A 24,993-nucleotide genomic window follows, 5' to 3' on the forward strand; every position below is an offset into this window, starting at 1 on the left:
AAGGTATAACTGAGAACTTTCCTTTAAGTAGCGCAACGAGTGTGTCAAAAGGATTCAACGCTTTTAGTTGAGTCCAAGAATAGCAGATTTAAGCTCGTTGATTCCCAGATCATAACTTGTTAGCTTGAAATAAACTGTCGAATGTACTCAAGAAATTTTCATTATTTTTATAATTAAACTTACAGACCTGGCACACCTTGTTGTACCCTTACTTTAGTCTATCTGCATAGCTTTCAATAATTTGTTATCTCCTTTTCTCCCACAATCAACACTACGGATATCAGTCTATGTGAGGTCCCCATGGACCGGCCAGTTCAACTCTCTCCTTTATCTTTTTATTCACTCCTCTCTCTCTGCGTCTCTTTCTCCCTTTCCATACTCACCATCCCTTCTCCCTGCCCAGTTCCATCAATCATCTCTATCTTCATCTTACTCTTTCTTCTTGTCAGTATCTTTCTCCTCCCCTCGCTTTCCCCACGCAGGAAATATTTATTTTACAACCCATTACATATTTGCTTTAATTTGTAGTGTTTGCTTTGAACATAACTGTTTACATATGCAAGCGAAACTCCTGAACCGATATTTCCTTTAACAACGTATTCTGAGTAAGTTTTCGATTTTCTTTTGGAAGCAGTACTTGTATAGTAATTGGTCGTTTAACTCTACAAAAAGCCACATATATGTAGCATACCATGCAGTTAAACAAATGCATTTAGGTCCACCCCAACTAAATCAATATTTTTGCCAAGCTTTGTACACAATCATGGCACAACCGAGCTATGCTTTTGTACGTGTATTTGTGACTCTACTCCGCCTTAAAAATTGATCGGTTTTGACGATGTGTGTGTGTGTAATCAAGAGAATTTGAGGATGTTTTAGATTCACAATTTTGTGCGGAAAGTAGACCAGGAACCGACTTATTAAAGTAGTCTTGTTTGTAGTGCAATTCGCTTAAAGTTCCATACAGTGGTAAGTCTATGACCAAGATAGTATTTGAGAAATTTTTCAAGGCCAAAAGTAAGCCCGGGGCTGATTTTAAAAAATCTAATTTGTGGTCCGATTGAGATCGGTACAGGGATACCGCTTTAAACATGATGATATATGAAAAATTTTTCATTCCAAGAAGTGAAAAGTCTAAAATGCGGTACGTTTCACTTGTAGTTCCGTACAGTGATAACTCTTCGACCAAGTTAATATTTGAGAAACTTTTCATACACGGGAGTAGGTCGGGGGCCGACTCATTGTAAATAAAAGTAATGATGGTGCGATTTCCTGGAGATGTGGTTACTTCGGTGACAAGTACATTATTTGAGAAACTTTGCTTTCTTGGAAGTGGACCAGGTACCGAACTGTTTCAAAAAATCTTATTTGTTGTGCAATTCACTTGAAGCTCCGTACAGGGGTACCTCCTTGACCAAGATAATATTTGAGAAATTTTTGTTTCGGAATTGTTTTCGAAAACACGCTATTTCAGAATTTGATTTTATTTTTATTTTCATAAACACCTTGGCTAATGTCAACATATATTGAATTATAGTTTAGATAGGGTGCCTTTGAAACAAATTCTCCATACGGGCATTATTTGAAAGTTTTCTCAGATGGGGCGTTTTCGAAACGGCAGCCAATCTAGGCTGATATTTCACCTAGAATTCGAAATTTAGCCCATTTCGTTCGTTAATAATAAAATATAAGTTTTTGTTAGTTTATGATCTAAATGTTTTAGTACAATTTCAATAAATACTTAATAGCCTCGTAAGCTTTGTTTTAAGTTGTAATGCCTAATACAATTTTAGTATATATCTAAATATTACCTACTACAAATCAATGAAGTATACATTATTTTATCGGTGTTCTGTTTATTTGTTAGAATTCTAGAAAATCTACTGTTTTGCTTAATTTATGGTACACATTTATATTAAATCTTATTTTGTATATTTTTCTACAAATTATTCGAACTATCCAATGATTTCTTATTTATGCAAGTTATTTTGTTTTATGAGTTTTATGACTTGATCTGCTTACAGCGCATTTGTGTTTTTAATTCAATTTTATTTTTTATTTTTATTTTTTTTTTTTTATTTTGACTGCAGTTTTTTCGTTCATGTTTATATGGAAGGATTGTGGCTTGGGTTTTTCATTTACTATTAATATTTTTTATAGTTACGTTTAACGTTTGTTTCTCCTTTGTAAGTTTGATTTGTTGCAGGATATGCTTTGATGATAATAGAAGCTGGAAAGAGAGGTATTTTAGATTTGTTTCATTGTTAGTGAAATTTGTTATATAATTTTATATATTTTTATTGCAAATAATATTAAAAATTAATACTTAACTAAAAAAAATTGTTTTTACTTAAGATTTAAATTTTTCAGCACACAAATTTTTTTAGCCTCCAAGATTTTGAGGTATGAAGAAAGAGTGATAAGAATAGTCAAGGTTAGCGCAAAAAGCAAGAGAAACAACAAAGAAACTTATCGAGAAAGAAAAGGCGATGCAAGAGGCAATGCGAAAAATCTAAGAAGGAGAATGTGGGACTAGGACTGGGGAAGGGAAAAGGTAGCTTTAAGAAAACTTAAAACTAAAAGAATTTATCAAAGATAGTGACAGTGGTAGAAATGCAAATAGATCAATTATACTGGTAAAGGTGCTGACGATGGCAAGCTTTATGTTGATAATAATGAGGAAAATCAAGAAAAAAGGACGAAGTCGCAAATTAGTAACGAAGACGAACACTAGGAAGTTTAGTTTAGCCCCCAGCTAGTTAGGGTGATTAGAATATAACCACGGTAGGTATGCCTGTCGTAAGAGGCGACTAAAATGCCAAATTGATTCAAGGGGTTGTGTAACGCAACCATTTAAAGGTGTTGCCAGCGCAAAGTATAGCTTCTCACACCCGATTGTCTCCCTACCTACCCGTGGCGAATCCTGTAACTTTAACAGCCGTGCCTCTGGCGACCCCAAGTTCCTCCAGAGGGTAGGAGGGCGGTATGTCCCTGAAGGTTTTATGCGGTCATACTAAATCGTCCCCCATATGGTTGGGCTGGTGCTTAAATAGTTTTTGTTACCGGAACGTATCGGATATGTAACCGGCAAAGAACCATCAACATCGATAATACTCCCAAGATCTTCGCGGAGTGTCCTTATCACTACAACTCCAACAACAACTAAGAAGTTTAATGTTAAATGAACCACATGGCTCAGGTGATATGATCGCAATCAGACACCAAATAAATAAATCGACGGAAAATGGTAAGGAGATAAATGAAGATTTGAAATGAAAACAAGAATATGAGTAAAGGAAAGCATAGGAAGAAAATAAAAGAAGGAAGGTTAGCGGTATAGCAAAATATGAGAAAAGAAAATAATTTCCATTAAAATTTAGAGATGAATAAAGAAACGGAAATAGTATTACCGGAGGAAGGTGATAGGAACCATTAGTGGAATGTAACCGGAACTGATACTGATTACGGACGCAAATATGAAAACCAAACCCAAACGAAGACGAAAGCGGATCCGGATATGGGACCAAAGCTATGATACTGTAGACGGAGTGTAAGTGGAACCGAACCCGAATTTATAACTGAAATTAGAGTTCGATTTAAAACTCAGATCAAATAGAATAAATAAGTAGCGAAAGTACAACGAAAGTAAGCCAAATCCGAAACTGAAAGTGATATCAAGCCAGAGCTAAAGCGGAACGTCGGATATGAAACCACGTATTAAACTCAAGCCGAAGCTAATACAGCAGCTGCCACCAAAAAAACAAAACCGAAGTCGGATAAATGAGAATTAATACATCTGTTGGATTTAAAACCAAAACAGATATAAAAATCTGATTACTGTTGTGATTTGAACCCACGAAGGCTAACGTTGTGTTACGAATATGACCAGTCCTTTGAAGAATTATATACGGTACATTACACCAATACCGGACTGGTTGAGTCACATCAAAAACTATTTTTTGACTCCTAAATCCTTTAGGTTTGTAGATTTTAATAGTCTCATGCCAAAGTCGTGCCTATGATGGAATTATTTAAAGCTCTTTCGCCCGCTGGGATATCGAAACTTGCATATCAACCTTAATTTCAAAATATTAAATTTCTAGGCGTACACCCATACTGTACAATTTATATCACGAGTGCTCGGTTTTAACAATTTTTTTTAAATAGACGCTCCCTTTTAGATATACTCACGTTGATTTGATGGTCTAGTGCTGCCAATTTTATTGAATGCTTAAGCTGGATATTCCGATATGGTGATGAAAACGGGGTACATACCTTTCTGCACCATATAGTGGAAGCTGTTGATAATTGACTCTTATCTGCTCTCCTAAATGGAGGCAGAGATTTACCGCACAGGGATGACGAATCCGATCCCGAAAGCGATGATGATGAAATAAATGTCACCCAGTTATTATGACGAAGTTAGAATAGCAATAACCAGATTGAAAAACTACTATGCCGCGGGTGCTGATGGCTGGCCTGCGGAGTGGGGCTAGGGGTTTTTAAGGCGCATGCATTAGCTTCTTTGCAAAATATGGTCAGACCAGTGCATGCCTGACGATTTGAATCTTAGTACACTTTGCCCAGTCCACAAGAAAGGGAATACTGAAAACTGCGCAAATTATCGTGGAATCAGCCTTCTTAGTATCGTATTTAAAAGGTCCTGTTAAGTGTATTGTACGAAAGATTGAGACCCACCGTGAATCGGCTGATCGGACTTCAGACCTGGTAAATCTACCGTCGAACATATTTTCACAATGCGCCAAATCTTAGAAAAAAACCCGCGAGAAAAGAATCAACAAACATGACCCCTTCGTCGATTTTAAACCCGTCTTCGATAGCATGAAAAGAAGCTGATATAGGCCGCTATGCCTAAATTTGGTACGGCTGTGGAAAATAACGATGAGAAACACCATCAGCTCAGTCAGAATTTGGATGGACATTCGAAACGGTAAAGAGCAAAGAGTCAGCGCATATGCGCCTTGGAAACCACGCTACTGTTGGCAGCCATAACTTCGAAATAGTAAAAGACTTCGGTTATTTGGAAATCAGCATTACCACTAACAACAACATTAGCTCTGAAATCCAGCAAATAATCACTTTTGCCAATAAATGCTACTTTGAACTAGGTAGGCAATTGAAAATTAAAGTCCTCTCTCGGCAAACGAAAATCATGCTCTACAAGTCACATATAGTTTAAACGGTTATGCGCAAATTAAGTAAGTAAGTTGATAATTAACAGTTTTGGAATCAATTTCAGTTGCACGAAGTTGATTTAAAACTTGATTTTAAAATTGATAAATACACTCACTGAAGACTTTGGGGACATCTATCGATTATGATTATCCCTTGCCACTGCCATTAAATTAAGACATTAAATCAAAATTTAATAACTGATGGAGAGTTTGAGCAATTCAAATGATTTTTTATACTTCAGTTGATATGGTTAATTGGATAATGCAAATATCTAAAAACATGGAAGTATACTTTTGAAATAGAACATATCTATTTACCTTCGTTAGGTCAAAATATAGTTTGTATAGCTCAAACTTGAATATACATGCCCTAAGAAGAGATTTTATTGTATCCTTTCTGATATAGGGTGCGGATACATGGACCATGACAACAGAAGCTGTGAAAGTCATTTGATGATGAGTATCAACGTATAGCAGAAATAAGGTTGTAGAAATTAAAACAGATATAAATAAAGCCCAATGCTCATCTGTTTTTATTTATTATCACTGGTGTCTTATTGTAATTGAATCAAAATAGTTGAGGCGATTAGGATCCACATATATCTAAACTCCGTTTTACTAACTATCGCATACACAGGAAGCTTTCTTTTTTATATTTTTAATACTTAATTTAAATTAAAAATTTCAACAGGAATATTTATATTTGGTGATTGTCTGCATATTTCCGCATCCATCTCTTTAGTGAGCTAACAAGGCTTCATAATTAAGTTATGCACATAATTAATGGTTAGGAAATGTAATGTAAATTCATGAATATTGCCAAAATTCTAGCCATATATACATACTTATGTTTTAATATACATATTTTTGCTTGAATGCGTTGTAGTACAGTTAGTTAACATTCAGTTCATAATTTACGTGTGCACTAGAGCGTGAAAGCATAAATTCATATACAGTTATGATGTTCTAAATGTCTAGTTTGTACACATATACATACATATGTATGATTGTACAAATATACATATATATGTATACCTACATATGTTTATTGGTAAAACCAACTTGCAACGGGACTGCCCCATATTCTCTTTTCCGGGAAGGTATCGAACCCTATCCGGGTTCGTCTCCTGACCCCGGTTTTGAGAAATGGTTTTGCTGCGTCTGCCAGAAAATAATCTTTTTAGGACGGTCATACTGTTGTCAGTGTCTCGTGTAATGGATGGTTGCATCGGACGAGTTGTTCTGGGCTAGATCCCAAAACCAGACGTCCACGTAACTTATATATAAATCTTTTGTGGCTCCTTGCTGTTCACGCCGAAGGGCGTCCCGTAGTCTACGCCTTAGTGCCCCCCTTACTCCTAGAGTGACGACATCTCCCCCGTTGCACTTCAGAACTCTGCAGTTAAACTGTAATAGATTAACTGGGAAGATCAAGGAGATAGTCGATTTCATAAAGTGGCACAACATCCGCATTGCTGCGATTCAAGAGATTAAACTCACAGCAAGATCTACTCTGCAGACCTGTTGTGGGTATAATGTCCACAGAAAAAATCGCGAGAGCGGAAATGAAGGCGGCCCCGCGTTTATCATACACCACTCTGTGCAATATCATATATTGATCCCGACATCGGCCGCAGGGACAGTATCTTAGAACGTCAAGGCTTATCTGTCCGGCAAGGCAATGCAAACCTAGAAATCATCAAAATCTATATCCCTCCTGCCACCTGTTGCCTAGTGGATACCGCCCTAATATCAGCGCCTTATTCACTGACAATAATCGCATTGTCTTAGACGATTTAATGCCCATTAAGATCTATGGCATTAAAACTTGTAGGCAGACAGTAGGGGTGAGATGTTGGCAGATCAAATAGAAGGAACGACGTTCGGCATAATAAACGGAGATGCCCCCACAAGTATGGTAGGAAGCTGTCACTGTTCGCCGGATATATCAATCGTGAGCGCAGCACTCGTAAACTGCGTCAACTGGCAGCCTATGGTAACATTGGTATCCGACCACCTGCCTATACTTATTTCGTTCGAGCGTACCGCCGACTTCATCGTCACAGAAAAACGCACTTTAATAAACTTTAAAAAAGGAAAGTAGGACGAATATAAATCCTTTACAGACAACCGCTTTGCTGCTCCCTATCCCGACTGATGCCCTCCAAGGGGAGCGGGCTTTCCGCAAGGTCATTGAATCCGCCTCGGCTCGCTTCATTCCCGCCGGTAGAATACCTGAAATACGGCCTCACTTTCCGGCGGAGGCCGCAAGTTTAGCTAGAGAACTTGACCTCATAAGACAGCTCGATCCCGGCGACCCCCAAATAAGGGATATAAACCAACGCACCAGGTTGTTTGTGGATGAACACAAGCGGGCGAAATGGGAGGAGCATCTAAGCGGGTGTAACCTGTATGCCGATGTAGGTAAACTTTGGTCCACCCTTAAGTCCCTATCGAAACCGTCTAAGCATTATCACAAAATTGTCATCGCCTTTGGCGATAACGTGCTGTGGGATGCGAAAAAATGCGCGAGCGCCTTCTGCCGACAATATATAATGCATTCCACAGTCGAAAAAGATAGATGGAAGGCCAACAGATGCGCACATAAACATAAATTCAGCGCGTCTCCAATTGCCGTCACCGCGAAAGAGGTTAAGGACGCCATTGGTCGTGCTAACCATCCAAAGCAGTGGGCCCAGACGGCATAGCCATGCCGATGCTTAAAAGCCTAAGGAAAGAGGGTTTCAAATATTTAGCGCATGTATTCAACCTATCTCTTTCCACCTTTGTCATCCCCGAAAAATATAAAATGACCAAGGTGGTCCCGCTACTAAAACCTAGGAAACCAGCTAACATAGGAGAGTCATATCGCTCGATATCTCTCCTATCGCCAGTAGCCAAGATGCTTGAATCCATTTTGCTCCCCTACTTCAAAGCAAATTTGCAGCTAGCCTGTCATCAGCAGGGCTTCAGAAAACTCCATTGCACCACCACCGCGCTAAATTCCATTAGCACCCAGATAAATTGCGGTTTAAATCAAAACCCCTAACATACAACATTACTCGTTGAGCTAGATCTATCAAAAGCTTTTGATGCGGTCAACCATGGCACGTTACTGCAAGACCTGAAAGGATCTACCCTTCCCCCATGTCTTAAAAGGTGGACCGCAAATTATCTGGATGGGCGGCAGGCGTCGGTGCAATTTAGAAACGAAATACCAAAACCAAAAAGAAGGGGTGCCACAGTGTAGTATCCTATCCCCACTTTGGTTTAACTTCTACATATCAAAGTTATCTTCGCCATCAGAAGGAGTTATTATCGTTTCCTACGCCGATGGCTACACATTAATGGCCACAGGCCCAGGCCCACAGATCGATGAGCTTTGCAACAGAATAAACGGCTACCTCCCTGATCTCTCCAGTTTTTTCTCATCGCGAAACCTGGCATTATTGCCGACTATATCCTGCGCGACCTTATTTACAACACGGGCGTCCCAAATGTGGACCATTTTGAACATCCACGTCGATAGCAATACGCTACCGACTATCCTACACCCCAAAATCTTGGGTGTGACGTTTGATCAGGATCTACATTTTGATGAGCATGCAGCCGCAATTGTACTGAAAATCCAGAGCCGAAAATCCTCACATCACGTGCTGGCAATACTTGGGGAAAAGAAAAAGAAACGCTCATTACCACTTACAATGCAATTGGCCAACCGATTGCATGCTACGCGTCCCCTATATGTTCTCCAAGCCTAAAATCTACTCACTGGAAGAAACTACAGACCTGCCAAAATACTGCTCTCAGAACCGCCACGGGCTGTCTTCTTATGTCCCCAGAACACCACCTACATAATGAGGCGAGAATACTCCCTAGAGAGAAATGAGATGCTAACCAAACAGTTCCTGTTGAATACCCAGATACCTGGGCTTAAGGAGTTATCTCCGTAAGCATTATGAGGAAATACGGCACCTGAGAACTCAGCCGTATGCAGCCAAAAAACACAAGCAGGTCCTCACCGAGCCCCACAAACAGGCGTCGGGCCTTTATGCCAGGAATTGCCCGGTGAATCCAGTACTCAAAGAACAGTACCCAAAACTTGCGGAAGGGGAGCGCATACTCCCCAGGGAAACGCGAGCCACTCTATCTCAACTTCGATCTGGTTAAACTCTAAAAACGTTGTAAAAACGTTGGCGATAACAGTTTTTTGAAAAATTATTTTTTGGGTTTTGGGGAGTGGAACTTTTTTTACCCTTTCGTAATTTTTTTTTTGCAGGCTCGAATATTATTTTTTTGGGTATGCGTAGTGGAACTTTTTTTTCCTGAGCCCAATTCCTATCGAAAAATCAATGGAGCGATATCGGTTAATAAATCGACCCAGTCTAATGCTCATATTGCTTTATACAATTGTTTTTGTTATTGATATTAGAGAAAAATTGCAAAGTTTACTAACGGCGATGGTTACTAGGACATGTTTCTGAATTCCACTTCTTAATCAGCTAGCTTCACGGGAGCTAAGTATTCATATGGCTGAGTGGTTAAAGGCCTTTTCTCTAGTATGAATGTTGGAGATTCGAGTTCAAAACTCAGCTCCTCAGAAGCTAGCTGACGAACTTGTAAACTTTGCAAATTTTCTCTAATATTAATAATAGAAAAATTATGTTCTATATGGAAGTAGAAATAAATTAAGCAAAAGGCAATTGGGAAAATATATGTAACAGCAAGATGTGGTGATGGTTCATCGCAGGAGTGCGGTTTCAAATTCCACTGTCGGGAGAAAGGGCTTTAAAGAGATTTACAAGTTATAGTCGCCTTGTACGCCCTGATTTCAAGTTTTTAAAATTTTTTCCCAAACATTTAATTAAATAATAATACGTGAGTGCATTTAAAAGCAAATTGGCAATACCCGTTTTGCTATAATAACCAACTATCATAGTTGGTTGTTGTATCTCTTGCTCAACATTAAGCTATAAATAACAGGGGCTATAGGGAAAACGAACTTGCTTTAAAACTTTGACATTAGTCGAAGTTTTCTATCAAATGAAAAGTGACATTTAAACTCACAAAGTTTCTAGAAACAGTTCTGTGCAACACGGACGTAATCAACGCCCAATATTTTCGACAAGCGCATATAAGTAAATCGTTGTTGGCTTTTAACTTAGCTACATTCGCTAGTTTTAGTAATATCTAATTAGCACACATTTCCGTACCCAATCCCTCGACATTGACAATATGAGCATAAAAATACGTCAATAAATCACCTCTTATAGCATATAAATATTTTGGATTGTAACCAATTTACCTTTTAACGATAAATGACATCGCGTCAGTTGCCATTGGTTGATGAACGGAACTAATGTTTCTGACTTGTTGCCTTTGGTTTTTAGATATAGAGCAGTTGAGTTGCTGTATGTGTATGACTGTGGGGTTGTATGTGGGTTTATGTATTAACGCATCAACTAAAGATGTGCTTTTGTTTCTTTTTTATGCTCTTTGTTGATAAATTTTCACTACCATCAGTCGCAGCGTTGTTTAGTATCCTGTGGCATCGAAGAGATCTGGTAACACAAGGGGCGGACAATTGTGCGGACTGCAGGTGACACGCGGCGTATCTTCCCTAGTCGAGCCATCTATACACACACATTGCAGGCAATTTCCGGTATCCTGTGGAAGTACATCACCGATTTTATATAGAGTGCCTGTTGAGTATAAAAAAAAAATAAATAAATAACTATGTCTATAGTTTTGCTCGTGTGCTAAGCACGTTAAATCTGCAAGCCGTTAAGGTGGAAAAAACTATAACAGGTATTTTATCTTTACGATGAAGCTTTCAAGTTGAGGAAATTTATTATATACGTGTGGCTGAATATCTTGCACATTGTGTGTTTATGGTTAGGAATGATCAGCACAAATACTTAGTCTGGAACCCAAAACAAATACGTTCTTTAAAATTGCATACATGTCTTAAGGTAAGCGATTGGTGATAAACTGTATGAAGGTAACAGTCAGAAGCAGGCTTATCATTATTTCAAGGTCATCTTTTAAGTAGAGATGTGAAAACCTTTTGGGGAGTGTAAAATTTGAGAAAAATAAGCATGAATTCCAAATAAGTGTAACGAATACGTATAGAAAGCTAATGTTTTGAAATAAGTCAGAGATTTTTGTCAGGGGTTGAATTTAAGCCACAATATATGTATCTTTGCCAGAAACAATACATTTTGGGCTTTTTCAGAAGAGATTCGTCGACTTTTTATCGAAAACAACCGCTAGCGACAAGTTATTGTTTTATTATCGGATTATTAGCGGATTGTCATCGTTTTATATTGAAGTTGTATCGGTAGCTGTTTCATAAGACACTGATAGTCATCGATAATAAATCAATAACGCGCCAATATAAAACTGATAGCACTTCGAGAATAAATCGATACCTTTCGGTATCGAATCTTAATGGTTTTGACAGAAAATATAAATCTAGATAAACTTTATTTAAAAAATAATTTCCATAACACAGCTGTAACAAATTCGTAACACACTTATAATAAATCAGTAGATTTGTGTTTGTAGATTATAATAAACCATTAGCTTTTCGATAGCATATCGTTAACTTTTTGATAAGAAGTCAAAATTTGTTCGTTAACAAATAGAAAACTTTTCGATCGCATAAAAACACGCCTACAACAAATTGGCAGCACTGTGATAGGAAATCGATAACTTTTCGATAAACAGTGACTCTTTGATAATATATTGTAAAAAAATAGATATCATTTCAATAGTTAATCAATAAATTTTCGATAACAATCTGATAACTGCTCGATAGAGTATCAACAATCCATCGATGACCGTTGTTATCGATAGCATATGTTTGTCACTTCAATAAGTCTATACCTCGTTGATAACATATTTATAAAAACTGATAGCCAATCGAGAAGAACAAGTCGGTATCGATCTTTTTCTTACATATAATTTCCCCAATATTGCACAAGTTTTTTCTTCTGAAACGATTAAATAATAACACAAGAGCTGCAATTTTAAACTCCGCCATCTGTATGGCAGGGGTCAGGTAGACATTTTTTCTCGTCCATTCCTCACTGCCCTGTCTGGCTTATGTTTTGTCGGCATTTATTAAACGTACACGTGTACACCGATGCTTCCAAAGCACTGTAAAAAGTTGCGTCTGTCGTACAATTTACGGAAACAAAAATATTCTACAAGCTGCCAGTTTCCTGTTTAAAAGGTCGCATGGCTCGAAACTTGCTCCGCAGACGTCGGCATTAGATTGGACGAGAATGAGAGAAGGAGAGAGCTGCACATGATGGACCAGGCATGGACTCAAGCGCGGCGCTGAAAAATTTCGGTTATCATGGGCAGGCCATACAACGTTAGACTTACAATGTTACTCCTATCATTAAAAGGAGCGGATTGGACTTATAATGGGTATTCTTACTAGGCACTTGCACTAAATGCAAGGCGCGATAGCTTCCGAAAATTACCTACCGGGGCCAACATGTTTATGCCGACTCCGAACGGCATCTGCATAGCTTTTTTCACTGAGAAGCTTTTCATGGCATAAATACACTCGGGATATTTGCCAATCAAATTTATTTCCCTAACTAAAAATTAGCTTGTGAATTTTTGATGCAACTTTGCGCGAGATTTGAACCCAGGACCCTCGGTGTGGTGGGTAGAGTGCGCCAGCCTATGACACCAGCTATTGGGATTGACACAGCTGTCAGATCTAAAAGCAGCAAGTGGAATATCTTCTTGAAAGCTTCAAGAATTTGCCAAGGATACGGAGTTATTTTATAACATACGGTTTGGTTGTTAACTGGATTTTTTTAATTTGGTGGTTAAACAAAATTCTGGTTATATAACGGACTGGCTGGCGAATATCCTTGTGCTGAACCCTCCCAGAGAGTGCCGGCTGGCAATAGCACAACAGTTTCCCTTCCAGGGGAGTACTAGCTAAGTTTGGGAATCATTTCTATTTGTGCCCCAGTTCCTTAATGGCTCAGGCATATGGAAATGGTTTTTAAACGTGGCCTCAGGGTGGGAAACGGACCACGCCCAGTTGAAAAGGTGGTCCACCCCTAATCCAGGGTGTTATGCGTTTCCGTGCCCATTGGATGGTTTGCAGTCAGGGGTATCCGAATGTATTTTATGGAGCCTCCCGGATACTGGTCCATCTCCGTAACGGAGACTTGCTGCGACCGAACGGTCTCATCTTAGTATACAGCCGACGAATCAGTTATTATGAATAGACAAAAAAACTAAGCCTCGGATCCCTACGCGGGTAAAGATGCCGCCCTTGGACTGGCGTTAAAAAAGTAACCAATCCGTCGGGAACCGCACAGACGGCGCCGAACAGGCTTCCACGGCCTCAAAATACTTCTCGGCCACCTGCGCAAGCTAGTGGAAGGACTATACCACTTGAGGGCAAGTCGAATCCCGCGGCAGCCGGAAAAGCTAGCCCCAAAGAGGGAAAACAGCGTCCGACGGAGCAAGCACAGGAGGCCCGTCCCACGTCCGTACTGGGCACCTCTCGCCAGCAGGGTGGAAACAGCACTAAGACCTACACGGACAAAAATACTGCCTTTACCGCTGCCAAGCCATCTAGCAAGACGGCTGAACCCCTTGAGGGTCCCAAGGCAAATAAGCGAATCGCGATTTCGGTCCGCAGCCAGCGGAACATCCACAACGCCGCCAAAATCGTTGAGAGATTTGGCAACTCTCCCAGCGACAAGTTGACGGCAGAGCAAAAAAGTTCTCTGGCTTGGGCCAGGAAGATTATTGCTGCCAAGTAGAGCAGCAATAACAACCCCATCCCCCAAGGTACTGTGACTACTTTTTCTACCACCAAACAATTTTATGACCCGTAAATTCCAGCCTTTAAAAGACAATGGTCAATGGGAAATGCGTCGAGCGTTCCCAAAAGGCCAAGCCTTCGGCCACTACTCACCCTGCTGTGACCAAAACCTTCAGCGAGGCGGCTAAGGCAAACTTTACGCTGGCGATTTTGAATCGCGGTCACCTGGATGGGAACATGACCCCGGATAACTGGAAGAATGTCCTTAACGGCCTTCTCAAGATCTTTAAGGACAACATGACCAAGTATCCGGGGCCGTCTCCCACTAATAGTGATACCGGCTGGTATCAGGGCAGGGTCAAGCTGCTTTCCTGCGCCGATGAGCGCTGGTGCAAGCTCCACAAACTCGCCATAGCTGTGGCCTGGGGCCAACTTGGATGCGGTCGGTTTGGAATAAATTCCGAACAGACCGAGAGCCTCGGCCTGGGTCCCAGACAGCATAGCTGATCCTGGCATGATTTTGGGTCGGCGAGACAAGGGCGAAGCATAAACGAGGCTTCTCTCCCTTAGCTTGACGAACGTGGTGGAGTTTTAAGCTACGGCTTCTACTCCATCACGTTGAAGATTCGAAGGGATGGTACTAAAGAAGAAGCACCGGACGAAGGTGAGCCTGTACCTTAGGGCGAGGAGTTAGACGGAAACACTCCGAGTGGATCTGCTGCCCCTGGTCCTGATGAAGGAACCGCCTCCACGCCGGAAGATCTGGTGGGTGGGGATACCGCCTCGAGCGAATCCGTAACCGCCACAACGCATCTCGGGGACAAATGCAACACCTTAAGTGGACATGGGGCCGATATCGAACTGCCACGCAGCACTCCAGATGCCGAGAGCGATACACTCTCGGTATCTGAGTTTGCGGGCCAGTTCTTTACTGGGATGGACGAGCAACTTCTGCTGGAATCCGACCCGTCGGATGCCGAATTCGACGATACTATTGTAGAGGAGGCATCCGACGTTGCGGATCAGCAGATGATGGATGTCGGTGCTGAATCCGACCTTTAACGGGTGCACAGGTATTGCAAATAAACCTGCACCACTCTAAGGCAGCCTCGGCTGCCCTAATCTTACGCCTCAGCACAACATATGAGGACGTCGTTATAGTCCTGGAGCCTTGGGTTGTTGGCAGCAAGGTCTGTGGTACTAAGATAGAGAAGGGACTTGCCTATAAAGAATTCACGTTGGGTATCTTTCTCGACGGAGAAGGAGCCTTCAACAACGTTCTCCCAGCAGCGGTCACAAAATTTCTACGTTCACTAGGGGTAGCAGGGCCTCTTGTGGAATTCCTCGAGCTCCTTGTAGACATGAGAATCATTATTTCTGATCTGGGCGACTCATCTTTAATGAGGTATACCAACAGGGAAATCAAACTCTCTACCGTGGTTAAATATCTCGGAGTTGTTGTAGACAGGAAGTTAGACTGGAAGCGAAATGTGGAGGAGCGAACCTGGAGAGCCACAATGGCTCTCCACGCTTGCAAGTCGACAATAGGAAAAAGGTGGGGTCTCCAGCCCCGCATCGTTCATTGGATCTAAACGCAGTGGTGAGACCAATACTCTTCTCCGCCGTTACCGTATGCTGGACGGCACTCCATATCGAATCTAACAAGAGCAAAGTAACGATAGTGCAGAGGATGGCGGCAATGCTTACTAGCAATGCCCTTCCCTCCACTCCCACCAAAGTTCTTGAAACCATATTATTCCTTCTCCGCACTGATCTGTATGGAAAATACTGTGCCTCCTGCAACGCGGCAAGGCTCAACGCCATCGAGCCCTGGAGGGACTGCAGGTTTGGTCACACCCGGATCCTGAAGCAAGTCCCAGAAACATTCTTAAAGTTGGATCATACAAAACCGTCCCCTTTGCTCGGAGAACTAATTCTCGACAAGAATCCCAGAGAGGAACGAGTGGGCAAACGGCAGGGAGCCGGGATCTCATGAAATCTTCGTTTTTACAGATGGCTCTAAATTGAACAACAGAGTCGGCAGCAGTATATACTCAGAGAAGCTCAATCTAAGCGAAAGCTTACGCTTACCCGACCACTGCAGTGTTTTTCAGGCTGAACTTATAGCTATCTGGGAAGCAGCCCTTTATCTTGCTAACCTGCAGGTGACCAATTCTATTGCAATTTTCTGGGAAAGTCAGGCTGCCATAAAATCCCTGCAATGCAGCAATACCTCGTCACTTGTGGCGTTGAAGTGCAGAGAAACCCTCAACAAGCTAGCTGAAAAATGCAACCTGAGCATTATATGGGTTTCTGGCCACTGTGACATTTCAGGAAACTGCGCTGCGGACGAGCTAGCTAGGGAAGGCAACAATCTGCAAACAATAACTTCCGCTGGTTGGGCCAGCCCTCCTCTAAACACTTGCATGCACTGCTTGCGATCTCAATTCACGCATCAAGCAAACGCCAGACGGGCCATGGAACCTACATGTAGAATATCCAGGAAAATCTGGCCTAAGCTGGAAGAAAAGAGATCGCAATCGGTGATATTATTGAGCCGTATCTCTATAAGCCCACTAGTGGGCCTTCTCACAGGTCACTGTCTCATGGGCACTCATGGTGCCTATACGGGCCTACAAACAAATGACTTCTGCCGCAGCTTTAGGGACGAGGAAAAGATAGAAAGCGTAAAGCACTATCTGTGTCACTGCCCCGCACTGTTAGAGACCAGGTTCCGATGCCTCCATAGACACTCTTTTGAGGGTCTTGCGGAGCTTGAATCTGCACACACAAACGACATCTTGTGTTTCATCAGGCAAATGCGCTGGTTTACCCTCACTGGGGTCTAAACATTCTTCGGAAGTAGGGAAATGGGAAATAGGGGCGTGGTAGCACAACGGGCCACAACGGCCTACGTGAGTCTCCGCTTGGACAGAGGAGGTAGTCACTTCAACCTAACCTAACCTAACCTACACAACGGACTCATTCAGTATATGTGAGGTCCTTATGGACCGGTCTGTTTAACTGATCCCAACCAAAGTTTCTTTTCGCATTAAGGATAATCTTAAAATCTGGCTTACATTTCTAAAAAAACCAAAAAGCGGCAAATAAAATTCAATGTTGTATAAATTTATGCACCCCACATTTCTGAGTTTTATTATACTGCCAGTTTTCATTGATGCATAAAGCGCTTCGGTTTCGGTTTCAGTTTCAGTTCATTTATTTGTATATAAACTCACACACATTCTCACGTAACATTGTGCACATAAAGCTGTTCATTTTTTTGTAAAATGTTGAAGCAGTACACTAATGGTCAGGCGTTTAAGCGGTAAAAATTAAACTTATTGCTTATACTTTTATATTGAGCAGCTCATATATATTTGTGCCGGAAGAATTTCAGCGCTGTGAAAAATGTTGTAGTAGGCAGTTGGTCAGTTAGTGGGTCAAATAGTCATTCCCTTATGGCTGTTGGCATATTTTCCAGCGTTACCAATATTAAACACACATTCGCCGAGTTCACTCAATCAGCAACGCACGAATCTACGTCACTGAAGTGCCCATTTAAATTATTCTTGCGTGAAAATGATTGACCGGTGTGTTGAGACATATCGCGAAGTTCTCAGCTACAAAAGTTATGCGTATAATATATATGTGTGGGTATGTATGCATCAATTCACACTTAGTGCCATTCCGCGACTCAGGAAGTGCATCAAGCGAACCTTTAGGCGTCCACTTTTGCCAACTTCCTGACGTAAAGTGCAAAAATAAAGCGCAAATGCGCAAAGTTTTTATACTCAGTTGAGCAGAGCTCACACAGTATATTAACTTTGATTGGATAACGGTTGGTTGTACAGGTATAAAGGAATCGAGATAGATATAGACTTCCATATATCAAAATCATCAGTATCGAAAAAAAATTCGATTGAGCCATGTCCGTCCGTCCGTCTGCCCGTTAACACGATAACTTCAGTAAATTTTGAGGTATCTTGATGAAATTTGGTATGTAGGTTCCTGGGCATTCATCTCAGATCGCTATTTAAAATGAACGATATCGGACAATAACCACGCCCACTTTTTCGATATCGAAAATTTCGAAAAATCGAAAAAGTACCAAATAGGGAATTAGCGATGAAACTTGGTAGGTGAGTTGAACTTATGACGCAGAATAGAAAACTAGTAAAATTTTGTACAACGGGCGTTGCACCGCCCACTTTTAAAAGAAGGTAATTTAAAAGTTTTGCAAGCTGTAATTTGGCAGTCGTTGAAGATATCATTATGAAATTTGGCAAGAACGTTACTCCTATTACTATATGTCTGCTTAATAAAAATTAGCAAAATCAGAGAACGATCACGCCCACTTTTAAAAAAAAAATTTTTTAAATTCATATTTTAAAAGAAAAGTTAATATCTTTACAGTATATAAGTAAATTATGTCAACATTCAACTCCAGTAATGATATGTTGCAACAAAATACAAAAATAAAAGAAAATTTCAAAATGGGCGTGGCTCCACCCTTTTTCATTTAATTTGTCTAGGATACTTTTAATGCCATAAGTCGAACAAAAATTTACCAATTCTTGTGAAATTTGGGAGAGGCTTAGATTCTAGGACGATAACTGTTTTCTGTGAAAAAGCCCGAAATCGGTTGAAGCCACGCCCAGTTTTTATAAACAGTCGACCGTCTGTCCTTCCGCTCGGTCCTTAACATGATAACTTGAGGAAATCGATATATCTTTACTAAACTCAGTTCACGTACTTATCTGAACTCACTTTGTATTGGTGTAAAAAATGGCGGAAATCCGACTATGACCACGCCCACTTTTTCGATATCGAAAATTACGAAAAATGAAAAAAATGCCATAATTATATACCAAATACGAAAAAAGTGATGAAACATGGTAATTGTATTGGTCTATTGACGCAAAATTTAACTTTAGAAAAAAAGTTGGTAAAATGGGTGTGACACCTACCATATTAAGTATAAGAAAATGAAAAAGTTTTGCAGGGCGAAATCAAAAGCCCTTGGAATCTTGGAAGGAATACTGTTCGTGGTATTACATATATAAATAAATTAGCGGTACCCGACAGATGATGTCCTGGATCACCCTGGTCCACATTTTGGTCGATATCTCGAAAACGCTTTCACATAAGTATACAACTACCACAAGCCACTCCCTTTTAAAACCCTCATTAATATCTTTAATTTGATACCCATATCCTACAAACACATTCTCGAGTCACCCCTGGTCCACTTTTATGGCGATATCCCGAAAAGGCGTCCACCCATAGAACTAAGGTCCAATCCCTTTTAAAACACTTATTAACACCTTTCGTTTGATACCCATATTGTACAAAGGCATTCTAGAGTCAACCCTGGTCCACTTTTATAACGATATTCCGAAAAGGCGTCCACCTATAGAACTAAGGCCCACTCCCTTTTAAAATACTCATTAACACCTTTCATTTGATACTCATATCGTACAAACAAATTCTAGAGTCACCCCTGGTCCATCTTTATGGCGATATCTCGAAAAGGCGTTCATCTATAGAACTTAGGCCCACGCTCTTTTAAAATACTCATTAATACCTTTCATTTGATACCCATATCGTACAAACAAATTCTAGAGTCAGACCTGGTCCACCTTTATGGCGATATCCCTAAATGGCGTCCATCTATGGAACTTTGGCCCACTTTCTCTAAAAATACTCTTTAATACCTTCCATTTTATACACATGTCATACAAACACATTCCAGGGTTACCCTAGGTTCTTTTTACAATATGGTGATTTTCCCTTACTTTGTCTCCACAGCTCTCAACTGAGTATGTAATGTTCGGTTACACCCGAACTTAGCCTTCCTTACTTATTTTATTAAAATTTAAATGAAACTTTTTTTCTAATGCTTATTTTCCAGTGCTTCTACTTAAAGTTGAATATATGTATATATGTACATATATGTTTTTTTACTATTTCACTTTTTCTCATTTTTCTTTGGATGCACAACAATGTTTGTGGATCATTGGCAATTTGTCAGCTATGTGATTGATTTTCGAAATATCGTTTGTTCTCGTATTCACCTCTCACTTACTTCAATATGTGTTTATGCGTTATGCAGTAAGGATACACTTTATTTAATTCGCAGGAATTTTGTGATTTTGGAAATTGGTTTTATTTTTTTAATCGTTAAGGAATTTTATAATGTAATAAGGCTTGTTTTAACGCTTCAAATGGCTTCGGTTGGATGGCTATGACAGATGGATTCAGCATGAAGGCATCTGTTTGTTTGTTGTTTTAAATTGATGAAGCGGTTAAATCGGAGTACCGTACCCCACATAAATTAATTTCCTTTCTTCAATCAAATTATAAGGATTTCGACCATATTTTTCGAAAAAAAAAATGGAAGCTCATGAAAGCTTCGCATATTTTAAATTTTTTCTTTATACGTTTTTATTAATAATATAATTTTTTCATAATCAAAATGAGCTTTTACGCAGGGGTATTATAACTTTGATTGGATAATAGTAGTACCTAATGGCGTAAGGAAGTCGAGAAAGCTAAAGAATTCCGTATATCAAAATTATCGGCATCAAAAAAATTTTATTTCGCCTCTCCGTCCGTCCGTACGTTAGCACGAACATTGAGTAAACATTGAGATATCTTAATGAAATATGGAAAACTATCGTTTCCTTACAGAATAATACCATTTTCATACAGAAACTTAATCGAATCACAATTTTAATTAATGAAATAATTAAGTTTCCCTTTTCATACAGGACATTTTGCATCATTAAGCGAAAATCAGTCAGCAGCCCCAAAAAATATTTTGTTTTTACAAAAAATAGTTAAAATGGAAATCAGCCCTTTCTTTCTTAACTATAAATAAAATCAAAATAAAATACATAGGAATGCGCATGTGCATGGCGAAAAGGCCATATTATCTTTACGGCAAATGCAGCGAAAATTAAATTTTGAATTTTTTCGTGTTTTTCTATTTTTCGTAAATTATTGAAAATAATTTATTTTTGATTGTCATTTATTACATTGACAATAAAATTCGAAGCAGCCAGCAAAACCTACTGGATTGTTCAGTAGATTAGGCTTTCAATAAAGCAATAATGAGATAATTAACCCTCCGATAGATTGTGGTGTCTGGCCAGACGAGAAGACTTTATTTTCGTGAATGCCTTTACTCCCACCCGATCATGAAAAGCTTTAGTGATTTTTTAAGTTTGGAGGCGATCTTTATAATAATTCGGAAATCAATAAATTTTTCTTTTTATTTTATCTTTTGTTTTTGTACCAAAGTTGATTATATCACATTTTAGCGTTGTCGTCTGGCTATACGAATATATGTTTAAGCTTATAAGAGCTCATATTTCGTATTCATTTCAAAATTTATCAATAAAAATTCAAACTTATTTTTGGGAAATCACAGTGTGCGGCGAGTTCTCTTCAAAATTCAGATATTTGTGGATAAAGTTCAAGGTGTCAAATTTCGTCTGGCCAGACGAAAACGCTAAGATGTGTTGAATTTATTCACCGCTAATCGGAGGGTTAAGAATTTGTATTTTATATGGGAGATCGAGATCGATTTGGGCTTTATTGTAGAACAATTGACTAATTATTTCATTAAACCTCTGTGTGAAATTGATATAATGCCGTATGGAAAATGAGTGAAATCGCGTAACAACAACGCCCACTTTTCCGATGTAGATAATTTTGGAAAATAGAAAAAATGCGATAATTCATTACCAAATACCGGTTCGCAGATAAAACTTGATACGTGGGTTAAATTTTTTATAAGAAATAGAAATTCTTAGCATGGGTGTGGGTTTAATTTGTTAAAAGAAAAAGAAATTTGGAAAATGGGCATGGTACCGTGAAAATTTCTTCTAAGTCATTAATCTCAACCCGCTAAAGTTATCATGTTCATTTGACAGGTGGGTTGTTCTTCATATTACACATACATATTATGGAAATTTACAAAATTGTTTAGCGACCATGCCCACTGCAAAAAATCGATATCGAAATTTCGAAGAATGGGATATATTATGTTAATTCATTCATGGATAAGGTGCTGAAATTTTATAAACAAATAAAAAAAAAAAAAAAAAAATGTAAGGCGCGATAACCTCCGAAGAGATCTAAGGCCGAGCTTCTATTCCCATTTGCGACATGCTCCTCTTGATTTTCCCTACAAATTGGACGGACGGGACCTACATGTTTTATGCCGACTCCGAACGGCATCTGCGAGGCAGATGAGTTTTCACTTAGAGCTTTTCATGGCAGAAATACACTCGGAGCGCTTGCCAAACACTGCCGAGAGGCGACCCCGCTTAGAAAAAATTTCTTCTAATTTAAAAACCTTATTTCTTAAAATTTTGATGTTGCTTTGCCCGGGAGTTGAACCCAGGGCATACGGTGTGATAGGCGGAGCACGCTACCATCACACCACGGTTTCCGACAACGCTCACTCGAAAAATGGGAAAAATGCTTTAATTCATTAACAAAGACCGGAAAATTGATGAAACTTGATATGTGAGTTAACTTTAAGACGTAAAATAAAAAATTTGGTAAAATTTTGAAAACGGGGCGTCGACCGCCCACATTTAGAGGAAGAAAAATTAAATTTTCTGCAACCCGTAGTCTAAGGTCATTTAAGATTTGGTATGGAAGATATCCTTGCTATTATGCTTACATACGAAATTTGCTATATTAAAAAAATGCGTTGGCAACCACGCTCTCTTAAAAAAGGAATGTTTTCAAACTCTAATTGTAACAGAAAGTTCAACATTCTGTAGAATGCAACTTATTTATACTTATATTTAATCTCAATAGTGGTATGGTGTGGTAAAGTACAAAAATTTAAAAATAAATACAAATTTCGTAAGATTTTGGAAACTGGGTGTGGTATCGCCCATATTCAATAGAAAAAAATTTTAAGTTTTGCATGCCATGAATCAGTGGCCGTTAGTATGATCGGCTACTTTTGCAGATATGTTGAATATTTGTACCATAATTAGATCAGAGGAAATTATGTTAACGAGCACGCTCTTTTTTCTTGAAAAAGTTGCTTAAATTTTTAACTATTATAAAATTGGCTATATGTTCATGGCAAGTGACTGCATTGCCATTGTAAATATGTTTTTGCAAAGTACATAACTTTAAAAATAATAAAATAATAAAAATATTAAATAATAACTGCCTTATAGCTGCTACTGGCAGGCGATATTTGCACGTGAATAGTAGAATATTAAATTTTTAGCGAATTGCTGGGGAGTATCTACCAGTTATAGTTCTATTCTGCACGTTCCACCTGTAGACCTGGTAGCAAGGAACATAGCATTAACAACTGCAAACAGGCTCGGTGCCTCGGGGCAGCTTGAGCTTGAGAATATTAAATTTTTAGCGAATTGCTGGGGAGTATCTACCAGTTATAGTTCTATTCTGCACGTTCCACCTGTAGACCTGGTAGCAAGGAACATAGCATTAACAACTGCAAACAGGCTCGGTGCCTCGGGGCAGCTTGAGCGCCGACTATATGGCCATAGTAGTATAGCGTCATCAGTCACAAGATGAAAAGACTACCTGATTCCCTATCTGCGCTTCGAGGGAGATCTTAAGCCCACAAGGGTGCGCAAATGGCAGACGAGGCGATATATGTGTACACAGATGGTTCCAAAGTAGTGGAAGGAGTAGGGTCTGTGGTATACTGCGTTGATCCGGAAATAAGCAGATCCTACAGGCTGCTGGATTACTGTAGCGTTTTTCAAGCGGAAATATTAGCCGTAACCAAAGCAGTAGAAACCCTGGAAGAGAATGGCTTTAGCTGCAACCGTGTTAACTTTTATATTGACAGTCAAGCAGCAATTAAAGCAATAATCTCGCATAGCACATCATCTAAATGCGTGTTAGAGTGTAAGCAGTCCCTGGAGAGAATCGTGACAGGGAGAAGCATAAATCTGTATTGGGTCCCAGGGCATATGGGAATAGATGGGAATAAAAAGCGGATTAACTAGTTAAAAAGGGCGCATCCCTTGAAGCTTGCTCCGTAGACGTCCCAAATAGACTGGGCGAGATTAGGCGAAGGGGAGAGGTGCACATGATCGTCCAAGCAGGAAAGGCGTGGGTTCAAGTGTGGGGCTGTAAAGTGTCGAAGATTATGTGTTGCTTCTATCATTAAAAAGAGAGGACTGTAGACTCATAATGGGTATTCTGATTGGACACTGCCTTCTGGCGTCACATGCCTCTAAATTAGGCTTGGTCAGTGATAGCAGGTTTAGGAAGTGCGGGTTGGAGGAGGAAACGATGCGCTGCACTTGCCAGGCTAAGACTCCAGCTATTAGGAGTGATACAGCTGTCAGATCTAGAAACAGCAAGTGGCTTAAGTAACAGTAAATGGAAGCTTCTAGTATTTGCCAAGAGGACGGAATTATTTTATAACATATGTAGGTCCTGGTTTTTGATAGGGTTTTTCAGTTTGGTCGCTAAAACAAACTTCTGGTAACACTACGGACTCAATCAGTGTATGTGAGGTCCTCATGGACCGGCCAGTTCAACCCAACCTAACATCGGTGGCCACAGTGGTGTGATGGTAGCGTGCTCCGCCTATCACACCGTATGCCCTGGGTTCACACCCTGGGCAAAGCAACATCAAACATTTTAGAAATAAGGTTTTTCAATTAGAAGAAAATTTTTCTAAGCGGGGTCGCCCCTCGGCAGTGTTTGGCAAGCGCTCCGAGTGTATTTCTGCCATGAAAAGCTCTAAGTGAAACCTCATCTGCCTCGCAGATGCCGTTCGGAGTCGGCATAAAACATTTAGGTCCCGTCCGGCCAATTTGTAAGGAAAATCAAGAGGAGCACGACGCAAATTGGAAGAGAAGCTTGGCCTCAGATCTTTTCGGAGGTTATCGCGCCTTACATTTATTTTTTTTAACCTGGCAGCCACATAGGCAATTATTTATCTTCAATAGTTTTGTAAGAACAGGGAGT

The 24,993-nt window shown here is 39.8% G+C and overlaps 1 protein-coding gene across 5 annotated transcripts in view; it reads right to left on the minus strand.

Annotated features, from left to right (window-relative positions):
- Window positions 1-2,069: 2,069 nt before the first annotated feature.
- Window positions 2,070-24,993, minus strand: part of LOC137245263 (uncharacterized) — a 275,054-nt gene continuing 252,130 nt past the window's right edge. For all 5 annotated transcript variants that reach the window (XM_067775629.1, XM_067775625.1, XM_067775628.1 and 2 more), the window contains exons 7-8: window positions 10,501-10,897; window positions 2,070-2,230 (exon numbers count right to left, since the gene is read on the minus strand). In XM_067775629.1, the coding sequence (XP_067631730.1) occupies window positions 10,731-10,897 (167 nt within the window). In that variant the 3' untranslated portion in view covers window positions 2,070-2,230; window positions 10,501-10,730. The remainder of the gene's footprint in view (window positions 2,231-10,500; window positions 10,898-24,993) is intronic.

This window comes from Eurosta solidaginis, chromosome 3 (genome assembly GCF_040869045.1).
Source record: "Eurosta solidaginis isolate ZX-2024a chromosome 3, ASM4086904v1, whole genome shotgun sequence".
NCBI lineage: Eukaryota > Metazoa > Arthropoda > Insecta > Diptera > Tephritidae > Eurosta > Eurosta solidaginis.